Source organism: Haliotis rubra, unplaced genomic scaffold (genome assembly GCF_003918875.1).
Source record: "Haliotis rubra isolate DU_JTF1 unplaced genomic scaffold, ASM391887v1 Scf477, whole genome shotgun sequence".
Lineage (NCBI taxonomy): Eukaryota > Metazoa > Mollusca > Gastropoda > Lepetellida > Haliotidae > Haliotis > Haliotis rubra.
In genome coordinates this window covers 59,732-73,903 of record NW_025767165.1, presented here as the reverse complement: position 1 = coordinate 73,903, position 14,172 = coordinate 59,732, and the positions used below count along the sequence as shown (strand labels likewise).

The following is a 14,172-nucleotide window of genomic DNA, read 5'->3' as shown; positions in this document are numbered from 1 at the left end:
TTGTTACTAGATTGTTTGGTATAATTTTGTATGAATGAGATATTTAGTGCGTGGTTTAATTAATTTGGGGTTTGTTAGAATGTGCTTGAGATCAGAAGAGTTACCATTGTTGAGGTACTGTTTTAATGCATTGGTAAATGGGGTTCTTTGTGTATTATATTTTGAGCAGTAAAAGATAGTGTGGGCTATTGTTTCAGGAATTTGGCAAGTGATACATTTGTCGTTTGGATGAAGGTTGATTTTGTGTAGATAGTGATTAAGATTGCAATTTGCTAATCTTAATCTGGTTATGGTTTACGGAATCCGTTAAAATGCAGATGGTAGTGTTTGTTTGGTCAGATGTTGTTTGCAAGGCCTGAACTATGGCTGCGAGTTCTACTGTGAAGATACTGGAGTTTGCTGGGAGATTGTAGTATTGTTTAAGGCTTTTTTCGGGTATGTAGATACCAAAACCAGCATTACCATTTTGGTCCTTGAATCCGTCTGTATAAATGTGAACATAATCTTGTGGATTGTAATTTTGTTGTATGATTTCTTGCACTGTGAATTTATTAAGTATATTGTGTTCAGTTTTGTGTTGGTCAGGATTTTGGGCAGTAATGCTGGAGGAAGAGATTTGTAATATGGGTTTGTATTATATTCTGTAGTATATACATCAAGTTGTTGTTTAATTTCCTGTATTTTGTGTCCAAAAGGTTTTGGGTATTTGCCTTTATTGATAATTATTTTATTTTTATTTTGTAAGAGATGTATAGTGGTTTTCAGTCTTGTTTGTAATGGGGTAATCTTTCCCATTCGAGAGTGAGGTCCAGTTCCCCGCATTCTACCAATAATGCTTGGAAGGATGTTCCTGGGAAGGCTCCAGTTATACATTTATGTGGTTGGAATTGGACGGAAATGAGTTTGTTTTTATGTTTTTGTGCAATACCTTGACATATTTCGCAGCCATAGAGTACATTAGATTTGATGAGTGATATATATAGTAGTACTGTAGTAATGTTTGTTTGTTGCTACCCAATTTACTATGTGATAGGTATTTAATAATGTTGAGATCTGCGTGCATTTTTATTGTATGAATTGAGTGTGTTTGTTCCATGTTAAGTGCTTGTCTAAGATTAGACCTAGACATTTTACTGTATCTGATTGCGGTAATTTTTGTTTGTTAATATAAAGATGTACGTTTTGTTTACTTCGATGTTGTGCTTTGAATACTACAGTTGTTGTTTTAGTTGGAACTCCTTTTGGTTGGTCCAGTTTTCAATATGGTTAAGTGCAGCTTGAATTTGTTTTTGTGCTTTGTGTATATTTTTTTCATTAACCCATATTGCTCCATCGTCGGCAAACTGGAATTTGTATGTGTTTTTAGTGAGTTTGTTGGATATATCATCAACCATAACATTGAAGAGGGTGGCTGAGATGATTCTTCCCCGGTGTGTGCCATTTTCTAGTGTTGGGAGATTTGATGGTCTATGGAGACCATAAAGCCTCTGTCTGTTAGAGAGGCTGATGCAAAATTTAGAAATGCCCCTTTTAAACCTATTTGTGTAATGTTTGGATGACACCTGGTTCTCTTCCAGGAGAAATCCAAAAAGACTGCAAGTGTGTATTTTTTGTATTTTGTGCAGTTCTGACAGAGTAAGTGGCACTCCACCTCCTGATCAATCAGAGTAAATATCATCAATGCATCTAAAACTTCTTGTTCCAGCAGACAGATTACGTGTCAGCGCAGTCTGCCTCGGCACCTGTAGTTTCCTTAGACAAAGTGCAATTTCCACCAGCCTCCACATCTATCGTTCCCGCAGACAAAGAGTCACCACCGACTCCCTCCACTTCTATCGTTTCCTCCGACACAGAGTCATCTCCATCTCACTCCAGAGTCTATCGTTTCCTCCGACACAGAGTCGTCTCCATCTCCCTCCTCATCTATCGTTTCCTCCGACACAGAGTCGTCTCCATCTCCCTCCTCATCTATCGTTTCCTCCGACACAGAGTCGTCTCCATCTCACTCCTCATCTATCGTTTCCTCCGACACAGAGTCGTCTCCATCTCCCTCCTCATCTATCGTTTCCTCCGACACAGAGTCATCTCCATCTCCCTCCTCATCTATCGTTTCCTCCGACACAGAGTCATCTCCATCTCCATCTCCTCATCTATCGTTTCCTCCGACACAGAGTCATCTCCATCTCCTCCGATCACCTCCATCTATCGAGTCGTCGTCTCCATCTCCCTCCTCATCTATCGTTTCCTCCGACACAGAGTCGTCTCCATCTCCCTCCTCATCTATCGTTTCCTCCGACACAGAGTCGTCTCCATCTCCCTCCTCATCTATCGTTTCCTCCGACACAGAGTCGTCTCCATCTCCTCCTCATCTATCGTTTCCTCCGACACAGAGTCGTCTCCATCTCCTCCTCATCTATCGTTTCCTCCGACACAGAGTCGTCTCCATCTCACTCCTCATCTATCGTTTCCTCCGACACAGAGTCGTCTCCATCTCCCTCCTCATCTATCGTTTCCTCCGACACAGAGTCATCTCCATCTCCCTCCTCATCTCCCTCATCTATCGTTTCTATCTTTCCGACACAGAGTCGTCTCCATCTCCCTCCTCATCCATATCGTTTCCTCCGACACAGAGTCGTCTCCATCTCCCTCCTCATCTATCGTTTCCTCCGACACAGAGTCGTCTCCATCTCCCTCCTCATCTATCGTTTCCTCCGACACAGAGTCGTCTCCATCTCCTCATCTCCTCATCTATCGTTTCCTCCGACACAGAGTCGTCTCCATCTCCATCCCTCATCTATCGTTTCCTCCGACACAGAGTCGTCTCCATCTCCATCCCTCATCTATCGTTTCCTCCGACACAGAGTCGTCTCCATCTCCATCCTCATCTATCGTTTCCTCCGACACAGAGTCCCATCCTCATCTATCGTTTCCTCCGACACAGAGTCGTCTCCATCATCCCCTCCACATCTCTCCATCTATCGTTTCCTCCGACACAGAGTCATCTCCATCTCCATCCCTCCGACACAGAGTCTCCATCTCTCCTCCGACATCGTTTCCTCCGACACAGAGTCATCTCCATCTCACTCCCCTCAGCATCTATCGTTTCCTCCGACACAGAGTCAAACATCTATCGTTTCCTCTGACACAGAGTCATCTCCACCATCTATCCCTCCACATCTATCGTTTCCTCTGACACAGAGTCATGTCCATCTCCCTCCTCATCTATCGTTTCCTCCGACACAGAGTCATCTCCGTCTCACTCCGCATCTATCGTTTCCTCCGACACAGAGTCGCCACCATCTCCCTCCACATCTATCGTTTCCTCTGACACAGAGTCATGTCAATCTTCCTCCGCATCTATCGTTTCCTCCGACACAGTCATCCGCATCTCCCTTCTCATCTATCGTTTCCTCCGACACAGAGTCATCCGCATCTCCCTTCTCATCTATCGTTTCCTCCGACACAGAGTCGTCCCATCTCCCTCCCTATCTGTCTAGCAGACAGCTTTGTCATCTTTGTCATCACTTCATTTCTCACTTTACTCGAGGAAGTACTGAGATGCTCTACTTCCTTGGGTGTTTATTTTCTTTGCATGTTTGGGGCGGTGTGGTAGGCGTGAAGTAAAGCGTTCAATCGTCACGCCGAAGGCCCAGGTTCGATTCCCCACATGAGGACATTGGTTGAAGCCCATTTCTGGTGTCCCACGCCGTGTGTCCCATTACAGTATTTTTGGCATATTATAAAAGCGGTGTACCATACTCACTCACTCAAAATGCGTTTCTCTGAAGTCTGTTTTTCACTCATTCATCGTAATCACTCGCATATTCACAATACGTTTTTCAGCAGTCACGTGCCCTCCACATGAGCACTACCCAAACGCCATTGCTGTTGGTCAGAGGAGATACCTTGATCGAGTCACATACGTATGTAGCTATGGATACCGTAACGATGGTGACGTCGGGCTGCGGGTGTGTGACTCTTCTGGAACATGGAGGAACGCTAGTGGCACGCCAATCTGTACGTATGGTAAGTACCATGTACGATACGAAACAAACTGAAATGGGATAGGTTTGTTGGGTTGCTGTTTAACGTCGCACTCAGCGATATTCAATCTACATGGCGGCGGTCTGTAAATAATCGAGTCTGGACCAGGCGATCCAGTGATCAACAGCATGAGCATCGATCGACGCAATTGGGATATAATGACATGTGTTAACCAAGTCAGCGAGCCTGATTATCCGATTTCGTTAGTCGCCTCAGATCTTACGACAAGCGTAGGGTGCTGAAGACCAATTGTAACCCGGATGTTCACGGGTTGGAATTGTCTTGAAAGTTATCAGGCAAAACTGGTTGCAAAATTAAGTCGCCTCTTACGACAATCATGGGGATGGGACAGGCATGAGACATACATTCTTTTGAACCAGGTAACGAAGTACAGCTCACCGTTTTCAGGAACATCTGGAATCATCATTGGTTCTCAGTGATCCATCCTTGTATCATTATGTCTCGTATAATCGAAACTGGTTATTTTCTGACGTCCATATTTGTTCTTGATGTTGTAAGGTGATTTTATCATTCATATCAGTTTGATACCTTTAGACATGCCTCCAGTCAGAATGTTTCAGAATGCATTGGCCTCTGGTTAAAGAAACATGTTATACACCTATGTCATATGAGTCATTCTCATAATTCGTGCACATTTATGTTATAATTTATCTCAGTTTATTCTACAATTTACAATAATAAAATTGGGGAAAACACATTTTTATATTTATTTTTGAACACCACCACCCAAACCCCACCCCAAACCCCCAATTTTACTCTATTTTCGTGTGTCACAACTCCAGTGGCCGATGTGCAATTCGAATTTGTTCGTCTTTTTCATCTTTTCCAAAGGAAATGTTTTAACAGAACATAATTAATGATGTTACAGCTACATGCTTGCCGTTATCATAGGTTTTGTTACGGTAAGGACAGATTTTGTGACGGCAGTGACATTTTTCTAGTTTGATGTTGTTTGTATCCTAAATTTTCAATTCAAAGATTTCAAATGATTTGGAATCTTATTCAACATAAAGAAATGGATCAAATGAATAAAATCAATTTGCATATAAGGATGATTTCTTTGTTACAGTAAGGACAGGGAAGTGTAACGGCTGTGACAAAGAAGAAAATGGCTGTGATAGGGCCGTTACGGTAGTGACATTACATACCGTCACAATGTCACTTCCGTAATGTGCAGAGTTTACTTGTTTTTTTACATGACAGTGATATCCATAAGTAACGCTTTTGCCTATTACATATTCTCCAAACATTCTTAAATATCTAATTGACAGATTTCATCAAATTATCTTTTAAAGTAAACATATAAAACTGGCTATTATTAAAACTTCACTACCGTTATTGTGTCACAATATCATTTTCCTTATTAAATTAAAATTGATGTATCTGTTTATGTCTGGAATTTGTAGTGCAACTATGTTTCGTAGTAGAGCTTCAAGTAAGCATAATATAAATCATATTCTCATTGTGAATTTTTCTCTACATATAACTTTACTTTTGCAAATCAGAAATGAAAGAATTTTTGTGACTTGTTTGCCCCCTTTTAAGCAATAGATATAAAATTTCAAAACTCATTAGCCACGTTATATTGTAAAACTAGATAGTTTAATATATATGTACATTAAATAAATATCATCTTTGGATTTTTTCTTTTCAAAATGACGTTACAAATTTCGTAACGGTAGTGATGCAATTTCATGAAATTTCTAATAAACGGGATAAAATATGAAAAATGAAACGTCGTTAAGCTTGCATGATTTATGTTTTGTATATTCAGAATACTATGAACGTAATCAACCACTTCTCAAAGTAAAACAAGAAAACAAAATTTACAATTTTTTGCCTACATAAAATATGCACGAATTTTGAGAATGACTCATATATAACATATTCTATTTGATAAATTACATTTACCAGTGACCGTTTAAAGGTTTTCAGTGGTTTCTAAAACATTATTATTGAAAATGTTGACTACCGGTATCAAGTGAATGAGTTCATGACTGAAAGTGGATTTAAAACAACTTTGAACAGTAATCCAGTTATAGCATGTTTAATAGCATTAGTCGTGTACACTTGTCGAGATATGTCAAACTCGGACCAGTCATTATGACCAGCTACGCAGATTATGTCCAATTACCGTCCTGTGACATCACTCCTGTGCTCTGGTATCTCCACTGGCTGCCGGTCAAAGAACGGATACATCATAAGATCCTCACCCTCACATATCAGTGTATCAATGATACAGCTCCTGGTGATCTGTGTGGTCTAGTAGAAGACTGTGTCCGTACAAGAAGTCTCCGTTCCAGTGATCTGATGCTACTAAAGGTACAATATAGAACAAACTTTATGGATAACAACTTCTTTTTATTCGTGAGTGCGACGTTTCGATACAGATTCTTGTACCGTTGTCAAGCATAATCTGGTACAAGTATCTGTATCGAAACGTCGCACTCACGAACAAAAAGAAGTGGTTATCCATAAAGTTTGTTCTATATTGTACTTCCCAACTTCTAAAATGCCACTCAAAGAAGCTACTAAAGGTCCCAAACATCAGGCTCAAGATCCTTTGCATATAATGCTGCCGTTGAATGGAACGCTCTCCCATTTGATCTGAAACCATCTCCATCTTAAGACCTACCTGTTTAATTGAAATGGATTGTAAACCTGAAGTATGAACTCTGTTAGCGCTTTGAGCCCACTTTGGTATTGACTTTAGTGCAATATAAGAATCCATATTATTATTACCTAAACAGGGTGTTAGTCGTTCATCTGCCTTTAAAACCAGGCAGGATAGGGGAGGTCTTGGACAGCGGGAAGAGCGCTTACAGATCAGCAGAAAGGCAAACAAGGACAAGGATGAACGCTGACCAGTCCATCTGGTGTCCAAGTGCCAGCCTCACTTTGCCGAATTGCCCTGGTAGCCTCCCACGGACTCACATAGTTGTACTGCTAGAATAAAAACCTCATTCTGTGTACACCACTCGTGTTGATTGTAGAGTACCAAAGGAGTTACACGTGTCGTGGCAGTGAACTGTGTGAGGATGTGTGAAGCAGGTCTCGGATGTTTAACACTTTGCTGAAACCTACGGGTAAGGTGTTGACCAGCCAAGAAACACGGTCGTGGACGTTCTACGTCGGGAAAACCATTAAATATACTCTTAAAAAAGTAGGGGAACCTGAACTTTCAATTTGGAAAGGAAGTATAAGCGTTAACGAATTTTTCAAAGACAGACATGTTATAGCTGTAGATACATAGCTGTAGATCATTAATTTCGACATCCATCTTGCATCACACAGTTGTTGGTGTTTGTTCCAAACCGTTTTTCGTTTGAAAAGGAACACATGCAAAGTTCACGTCATACACCAATCATCTTTGAAGAGCGATTACTGTACAAACAACTATGGTCATAAGGAAGTGTTATTATAATACCAACATTGATTGACATCCGATATATCTTCCAATTTTTTACAATCGTAAATTTAAAATGAAGTTCCTCTTCCTTTTTTTAAGAGTATACACTGACACTGATTCTCTAATTTATAGATTCAAGCCTCCTGATACCCTGCTCGTCATTGGTGACTACATTCGAACCTTGGTCTGTGCCAGTGGACAAGGTAGGGATCCTGGACTGGCGTCAAGATATCAACCACTTGGAGTGCTCGGACATGTGCTTGAGGGCGCCAGGGTGTTTATACTTTGTCCATGATCATGGAAGCAGGAAGTGCTTTCTGTACTACAACGTTGTTCGATCCGGGTTCGGAATAACAGAGACTGGTAGCGTGTGGAAGAAAGTGTTTCATGTTCAGCCAGTTACGTACTACAGTTAAAGCACCCTCCAAAAAAAGTGCCCGTGAAGATCCGGGTTACAAATGATCTTCAGTAACCCATGCTTGTCGTAAGAGGCGACTGACGGGATCGGGTGGTCAGGCTCGCTGACTTGGTTGACACATGCCATCGTATCCCAATTGCGTCGATCGATGTTCATGCTGTTGATCACTGGATTGTCTGGTCCAGACTCGATTATTTACAGACCGCCGCCATATAGCTGGAATATTGCTGAGTGCGGCGTAAAACTAAACTCACTCACTCGTATTACTGGACGAAAGCGACTCTAAAGGCTATAAAGGCTGGAATATCATATTCACTCACGCTCAGGTAAACGATGCTTCAATATTAGGTGATTGAGTTATCGCATCGGCGTTGTTTCAGTCATAGAGCAAATTTCCATATCAACTCACTCATTCTAACAAAGGTTGGGGATATAAAATGACAATGAGTTGGTAAGTGACGTTGGTTCAGTGCGGCTTAGACCAGTAACTGGATTGGTCAGCTTAATGTAAGAAGAACGTGATGCAGGTCTCCGACGTATGACCACCATGGTGCTTATCAGCCTGGGAACTCAAACGGGAGGGAGGCGGTGGGGTAGCCTGATGGTTAAAGCGTCCGCTCGTCACGCTGAAGACCCGGGTTCGATTTTACCCACATGTGTGAAGCCCATTTCTGATGTCCCCCGCCGTGATGTTGTTGGAATATTGCTAAAAGCGGCGTAAAATCATACTCACTCACTCAAACGGGAGAAATAGATTTGAACCCACGAAGATTTGGTTCTGGCGTGCCAAGAGATACAACACTGAAGGGAGAACTGCGGCGCCTACAGCGACTGAGCCATCATGCTCTCTCCCCAAGAACGGGCGAGTGGGTTGAAATGCATAGTTCTTGTATAATGTTCCGGGAGCGTTAAGCCGTTCAGTTTTGTTTCAGGAGCCGTTCTGACTCTGGTAGTCTTGTATAAATGGTGATCTGACAGCCTGCTATTATATGTATATTTCACGATCCACTACGTTTATGGAGAGTCTGCTATTGTGAAAATGGTTAATTGATACCTAACCCGTGAAGATCCGGGTTAGCATTGATCTTCAGAAACCCATGCTTGTCGGAAGAGGCGACTAACGGGATCGGGTGGTCAGGCTCGCTGATTTGGTTGACACATGTCATCGTACCCCAATTGCGTAGATCGATGCTCATGCTGTTGATTTCGAGATTGTCTGATACAGACACGATTAATTACAGACCGTCGCCATATAGCTGGAATATTGCTGAATGCGGCGTAAAACTAAACTCACTCACTCTTTGATACGTCCACAAGACCACCAAGTACTTCTACGGAGGGAGGCATGATGGCGAGCGATCTGTGATGCTATTGAAAGAAAGAAATGTGCCCAGTAAATATCAGATTCTGCTTAAGACGTACGCCACGAAGTTCACCACATTGTGTCCAGATATTTGGGATCAACAACATATTGAATTCACAGCTGGAACTAAAAAAACACGTTTCCATACAAATTTCCAGGTCACCGACACAATATTGAATAGTCAATATATGTAATTATTCAACGAAGTAGCTTCGGATAGACTTTGGTTTGGGTATCATAAACTGTTGTATGTGTTACCGCCAATTTCCTCTGCTTAGTGTCACTTCAAACAAAATGTGAACAATGACCAGCCCGTCACAAGAAACAGCCATCATATTGACTTTCATTGTACAGAGAAACTTCTCTGAACATTTGCAAATTGCTTGGTCGAATATTGCTTTATCAGAATAAAAGGCATAGTTTATGTGTTGTGTATACAAAACGTCAACAAAATATCAGTTATGTGAAAGGTTTACTGAAAATCAGGCATTTGCGAGGAGGGTAAACAGTTCCTGTCCTACCATTAGGGATTAGTCTATTAAGATAAGATAATGACTTTCGAGTTCAACAATTAACGTGTATTCGGTGGAAACTATTGTTACAAATGGCAGCTCGGTCACTCGTTAAACACATGGTAGAGACCCATTATATCACGAAAGCAGTACGGCATTTGCGAGGAGGGTAAACAGTTCCTGTCCTACCATTAGGAGATCAGTCGATGAAGATGACATCAGATAATGACTTTCAAGGACAACAATTAACGTGTACTCGGTGGAAACTATTGTTACAAATGGCAGCTCGGTCACTCGTTAAACACATTGTAGAGACCCATTATATCACGAAAGCAGTTATTGTTACAAATGGCAGCTCGGTCACTCGTTAAACACATGGTAGAGACCCATTATATCACGAAAGCAGTACGGCATTTGCGAGGAGGGTAAACAGTTCCTGTCCTACCATTAGGAGATCAGTCGATGAAGATGACATCAGATAATGACTTTCAAGGACAACAATTAACGTGTACTCGGTGGAAACTATTGTTACAAATGGCAGCTCGGTCACTCGTTAAACACATTGTAGAGACCCATTGTATCACGAAAGCAGTACGGCATTTGCAAGGAGGGTAAACAGTTCCTGTCCTACCATTAGGAGATCAGTCGATGAAGATGACATCAGATAATGACTTTCAAGGACAACAATTAACGTGTACTCGGTGGAAACTATTGTTACAAATGGCAGCTCGGTCACTCGTTAAACACATTGTAGAGACCCATTGTATCACGAAAGCAGTACGGCATTTGCAAGGAGGGTAAACAGTTCCTGTCCTACCATTAGGAGATCAGTCGATGAAGATGACATCAGATAATGACTTTCAAGGACAACAATTAACGTGTACTCGGTGGAAACTATTGTTACAAATGGCAGTTCGGTCACTCGTTAAACACATTGTAGAGACCCATTGTATCACGAAAGCAGTGTTCGCGCTGCGTCAGCTACAACTTAAACTCCATTGTGTAAAGACATATTATTGTAGGACTTGTTTTACAGTCAAATAAATGACAGTTTAACTATTGATTGCGAGGCATTTGAACATGACCAACAAAACGTTGTCTGCGTGAATGTGGTCGATGGGTTAAAAATCACAAAATAATGTAATACAAATGGAATCGGATGCATTTGACGACACGGTAATAATTGCTGAATTGTACATCGTGTACTGGTATAGTCACTTTGCCCTAGATTACCTCAGTACAGCCTAACGAACATCACTATTTACGACACCCATTCGTATGATAGTTTGAAACGGTCACGTTGTCATCACAACATGTTTGATTGTATTGCTTGTTTTCCGAGTATCCACCAGATATATGCCGTCGGACTGTAAATAATTGGGAGTGGACCAGTTTAGTGACTGACATCATGAGCATCAATCTACGCAACTGGGATACGGTGACATGCATCGTTCGTCAGCCACCCTCACTACCCGAAAAGTCTGCAGCTACGTTATCGAGGAAAGGTTTGCAGAGACTCACAGCAGAATTGCAGAATATTCACGGAAATTTTGCCGTTTTAGTCAATCAATACATTATTGACAAACTACCCGAATCCCAGGTTGGTTTCCGATGGTTTCCGATGGAACTGTTTATTACTTCATATGAATTAATTCAAAAACGGTTATCACTGAAGCCTTTGTAAATTTCATGTAAAATAATCATTTGACTCTGGGTTTTTGAAAAAATGTCCGATTTATTTAGAAAAATAACACCTTTTGGCATGTAAAAAATATCTTAGGGTCGGGCCTACGCCGAATTCTATGGTATATGGTGAAATGGTAGATATCCACTACATATAGCTTCACAAATTTGATGCCTTAAATTCTGGTTAACAATTCTAGACATGTATGAACATCGTCTACCGAAAATAGCCTACGATATGCTCCTAGACTTAGACACTATAGGTAAGGTAACATGGGCTTCACACATTCGAAACCTCACTTCTCATATGGCTATGGAAGTCCCCATGGTCCCTAGTATGGTGATCTACCTTCAGTTGTTGGCGATTACTGGCCCATTTTTACATTGTATTGTCCGAAAATATTTGTCTACTTTTAAGGTTATATGCTAGCTAATTTTAACTCATTTTGTGATACTCTAGTGGTTTTACTGTCCTTCGTTGACAGGGTTTTATATATTATCTGTATGTATTGTAAATTTAGAACTAGTTTTAGTCACGATATGGCTGAAATATTGCCGATGTGACTTTAAATTTTAACTCACTCACTCACTCATACGGCTATGGCACCGAATAGTTGTTCCAGACAGTTGGTAATGTTCGTATATTTAAATATGAATTCAGGGAACGATCCATAATTTTTTTTTTCAAAATTGGCATTCGTATTTAAACGAAAGTACACTGTATGAATCTTACAGATAGTTTAAAGGTCTTCTTGAACCCGAAAAATACCTTTTCATACTTACCTCTGGTAGGTTACGTGACTTAGTTGTTTGGTTGAGATTGGGTTTGTCAGGAACGTAGAAAAATAGGGACTGATAAAAATAAAAGGATTTGTGTGTTATGTAAACGAGGTGTAGAGAATGAAATCCACTTTGCCTTTGCATAATATCCTTAATAACATGAGAATTCAGTATATACCAACTTTACATATCCTTAATAACATGAGAATTCTGTATATACCCACTTTACATATCCTTAATAACATGAGAATTCTGTATATACCCACTTTACATATCCTTAATAACATGAAAATTCTGTATATACCCACTTTACATATCCTTAATAACATGAAAATTCTGTATATACCCACTTTACATATCCTTAATAACATGAGAATTCTGTATATACCCACTTTACATATCCTTAATAACATGAGAATTCTGTATATACCCAGAAAGTACTTAGGTAAACCACCAGAAATTGCATTATCTTGTTTCATTTTAAAACCTACAACAAACTTAAGAAATGACGCTTTAAACATATTGTATAATCCAAACTGATGTCATACAGCATCTGACTGTGGGAGTGACTGTACATTTTTAGTACTCTGTATATGGGCAGAACGCCTACAATACAATAAACTTCTTCTTATTATTATTATATTGTCAAAGTTTTCTATTGAATTTTGCATACTTGGCAATTTTATGGCGCGCACAAATTTATTAAAATATTGAAAATATGAATCATGAAATATAAAGGAATTAAAACATCTCTCACATATAAACGTTCTGATAATAATGACTATAAAAAAACTATGCTCACATTATGAACATAAACTCATGGGCAAAAGAAAATGAACACTTTCTATTTTGAATTTTTGGCAAAGTTGTCCAAGTTAGTAAAATCCTTTTAGGCCGAAACGGCCAGGTAAGAAGACGGCCACGGCCCCTAGCAAACCGACTAGAACTTGAAGACGCTCTCAGGAACGAGTAGAATAGGATTCCGAATGACGTCATTCGGCGGCTGACGACATCGACGAGACAGTGAGTCTGGATGTGTATTGCTGCTAGAGGTGGTCACACTCGTTACTAAGGATGTGTATGCGTGACCAGAGACTTGATATGACGGAGACATTCCATGATTGACTCTTGTTGTGTCTGTGCACTTTGCTATTCCTACCCATCTGTCCATTACATGACACGTGCTCTTTCTCTGTGAGGAGTTTACCATAGACACTGTGGGTGCTTTGTCCCAAATGCTGGCTTTTTCAAATGTACTATAACTTAAACACATTGTATGTTTAGCTTTGATTTTATCGATCGTTAATAAGCTGTGTTCACTTTCTTTTGCCCACTAGTTTATAAGAAACACTGCATTACTTGTATAACTGTATGCCTATTCCAATGAAAGCTGTTTCTAATAGCAATTTGTCGAATGATTTCGTTTCGGATTTAGATTCTATTTTTGACGGCGAGATGGAATATGTAATTTCAGTCGCAGAATATCATAATTTTCACCAGAGGATGTTTATAATTTTACTGAAGAACTCGTTTTGGTTTTTACATCTTCCTGGCACATTCTTTCAAGTGTCAGATGCACGCCACGAATGCGTTTGCGACTTGAAATAAGTATATTGTAGCTATTACACATCAGGAATTGTTATATTTGCAATGCTTGTTCAGCAATCAATACCCAGACTGTTTACACTTCACATCAGTCATCCACATAATCAGGTGTAATTATCCGCCGCAACAACGAAGTTGCGGGGGATATAGACACGAGTTCCGTCCGTCCGTGCGTCCGTCACACTTTGTCCGAAGCATATCTCCTAAACTATTCGTGATAGCTTAACCAAACTTGGTACATATGTCAACCAGATGCGAGTTCTATTTTTTGCGGTTTCCATTGAAACACGACTTAGGCTGTGACTATGAGGATGTCATCTTGTCCGGAGCAGATCTC

The 14,172-nt window shown here is 40.4% G+C and overlaps 1 protein-coding gene across 1 annotated transcript in view; it reads left to right on the top strand.

Annotated features, from left to right (window-relative positions):
• LOC124290890 overlaps positions 1-7,979 on the top strand; it is a 52,324-nt gene extending 44,345 nt beyond the window's left edge. Inside the window, exons 4-5 of the mRNA XM_046727734.1 lie at positions 3,844-4,026; positions 7,607-7,979. Coding sequence (XP_046583690.1) covers positions 3,844-4,026; positions 7,607-7,890 — 467 coding nt within the window. The 3' untranslated portion in view covers positions 7,891-7,979. The remainder of the gene's footprint in view (positions 1-3,843; positions 4,027-7,606) is intronic.
• The last annotated feature ends 6,193 nt before the right edge of the window (positions 7,980-14,172 follow it).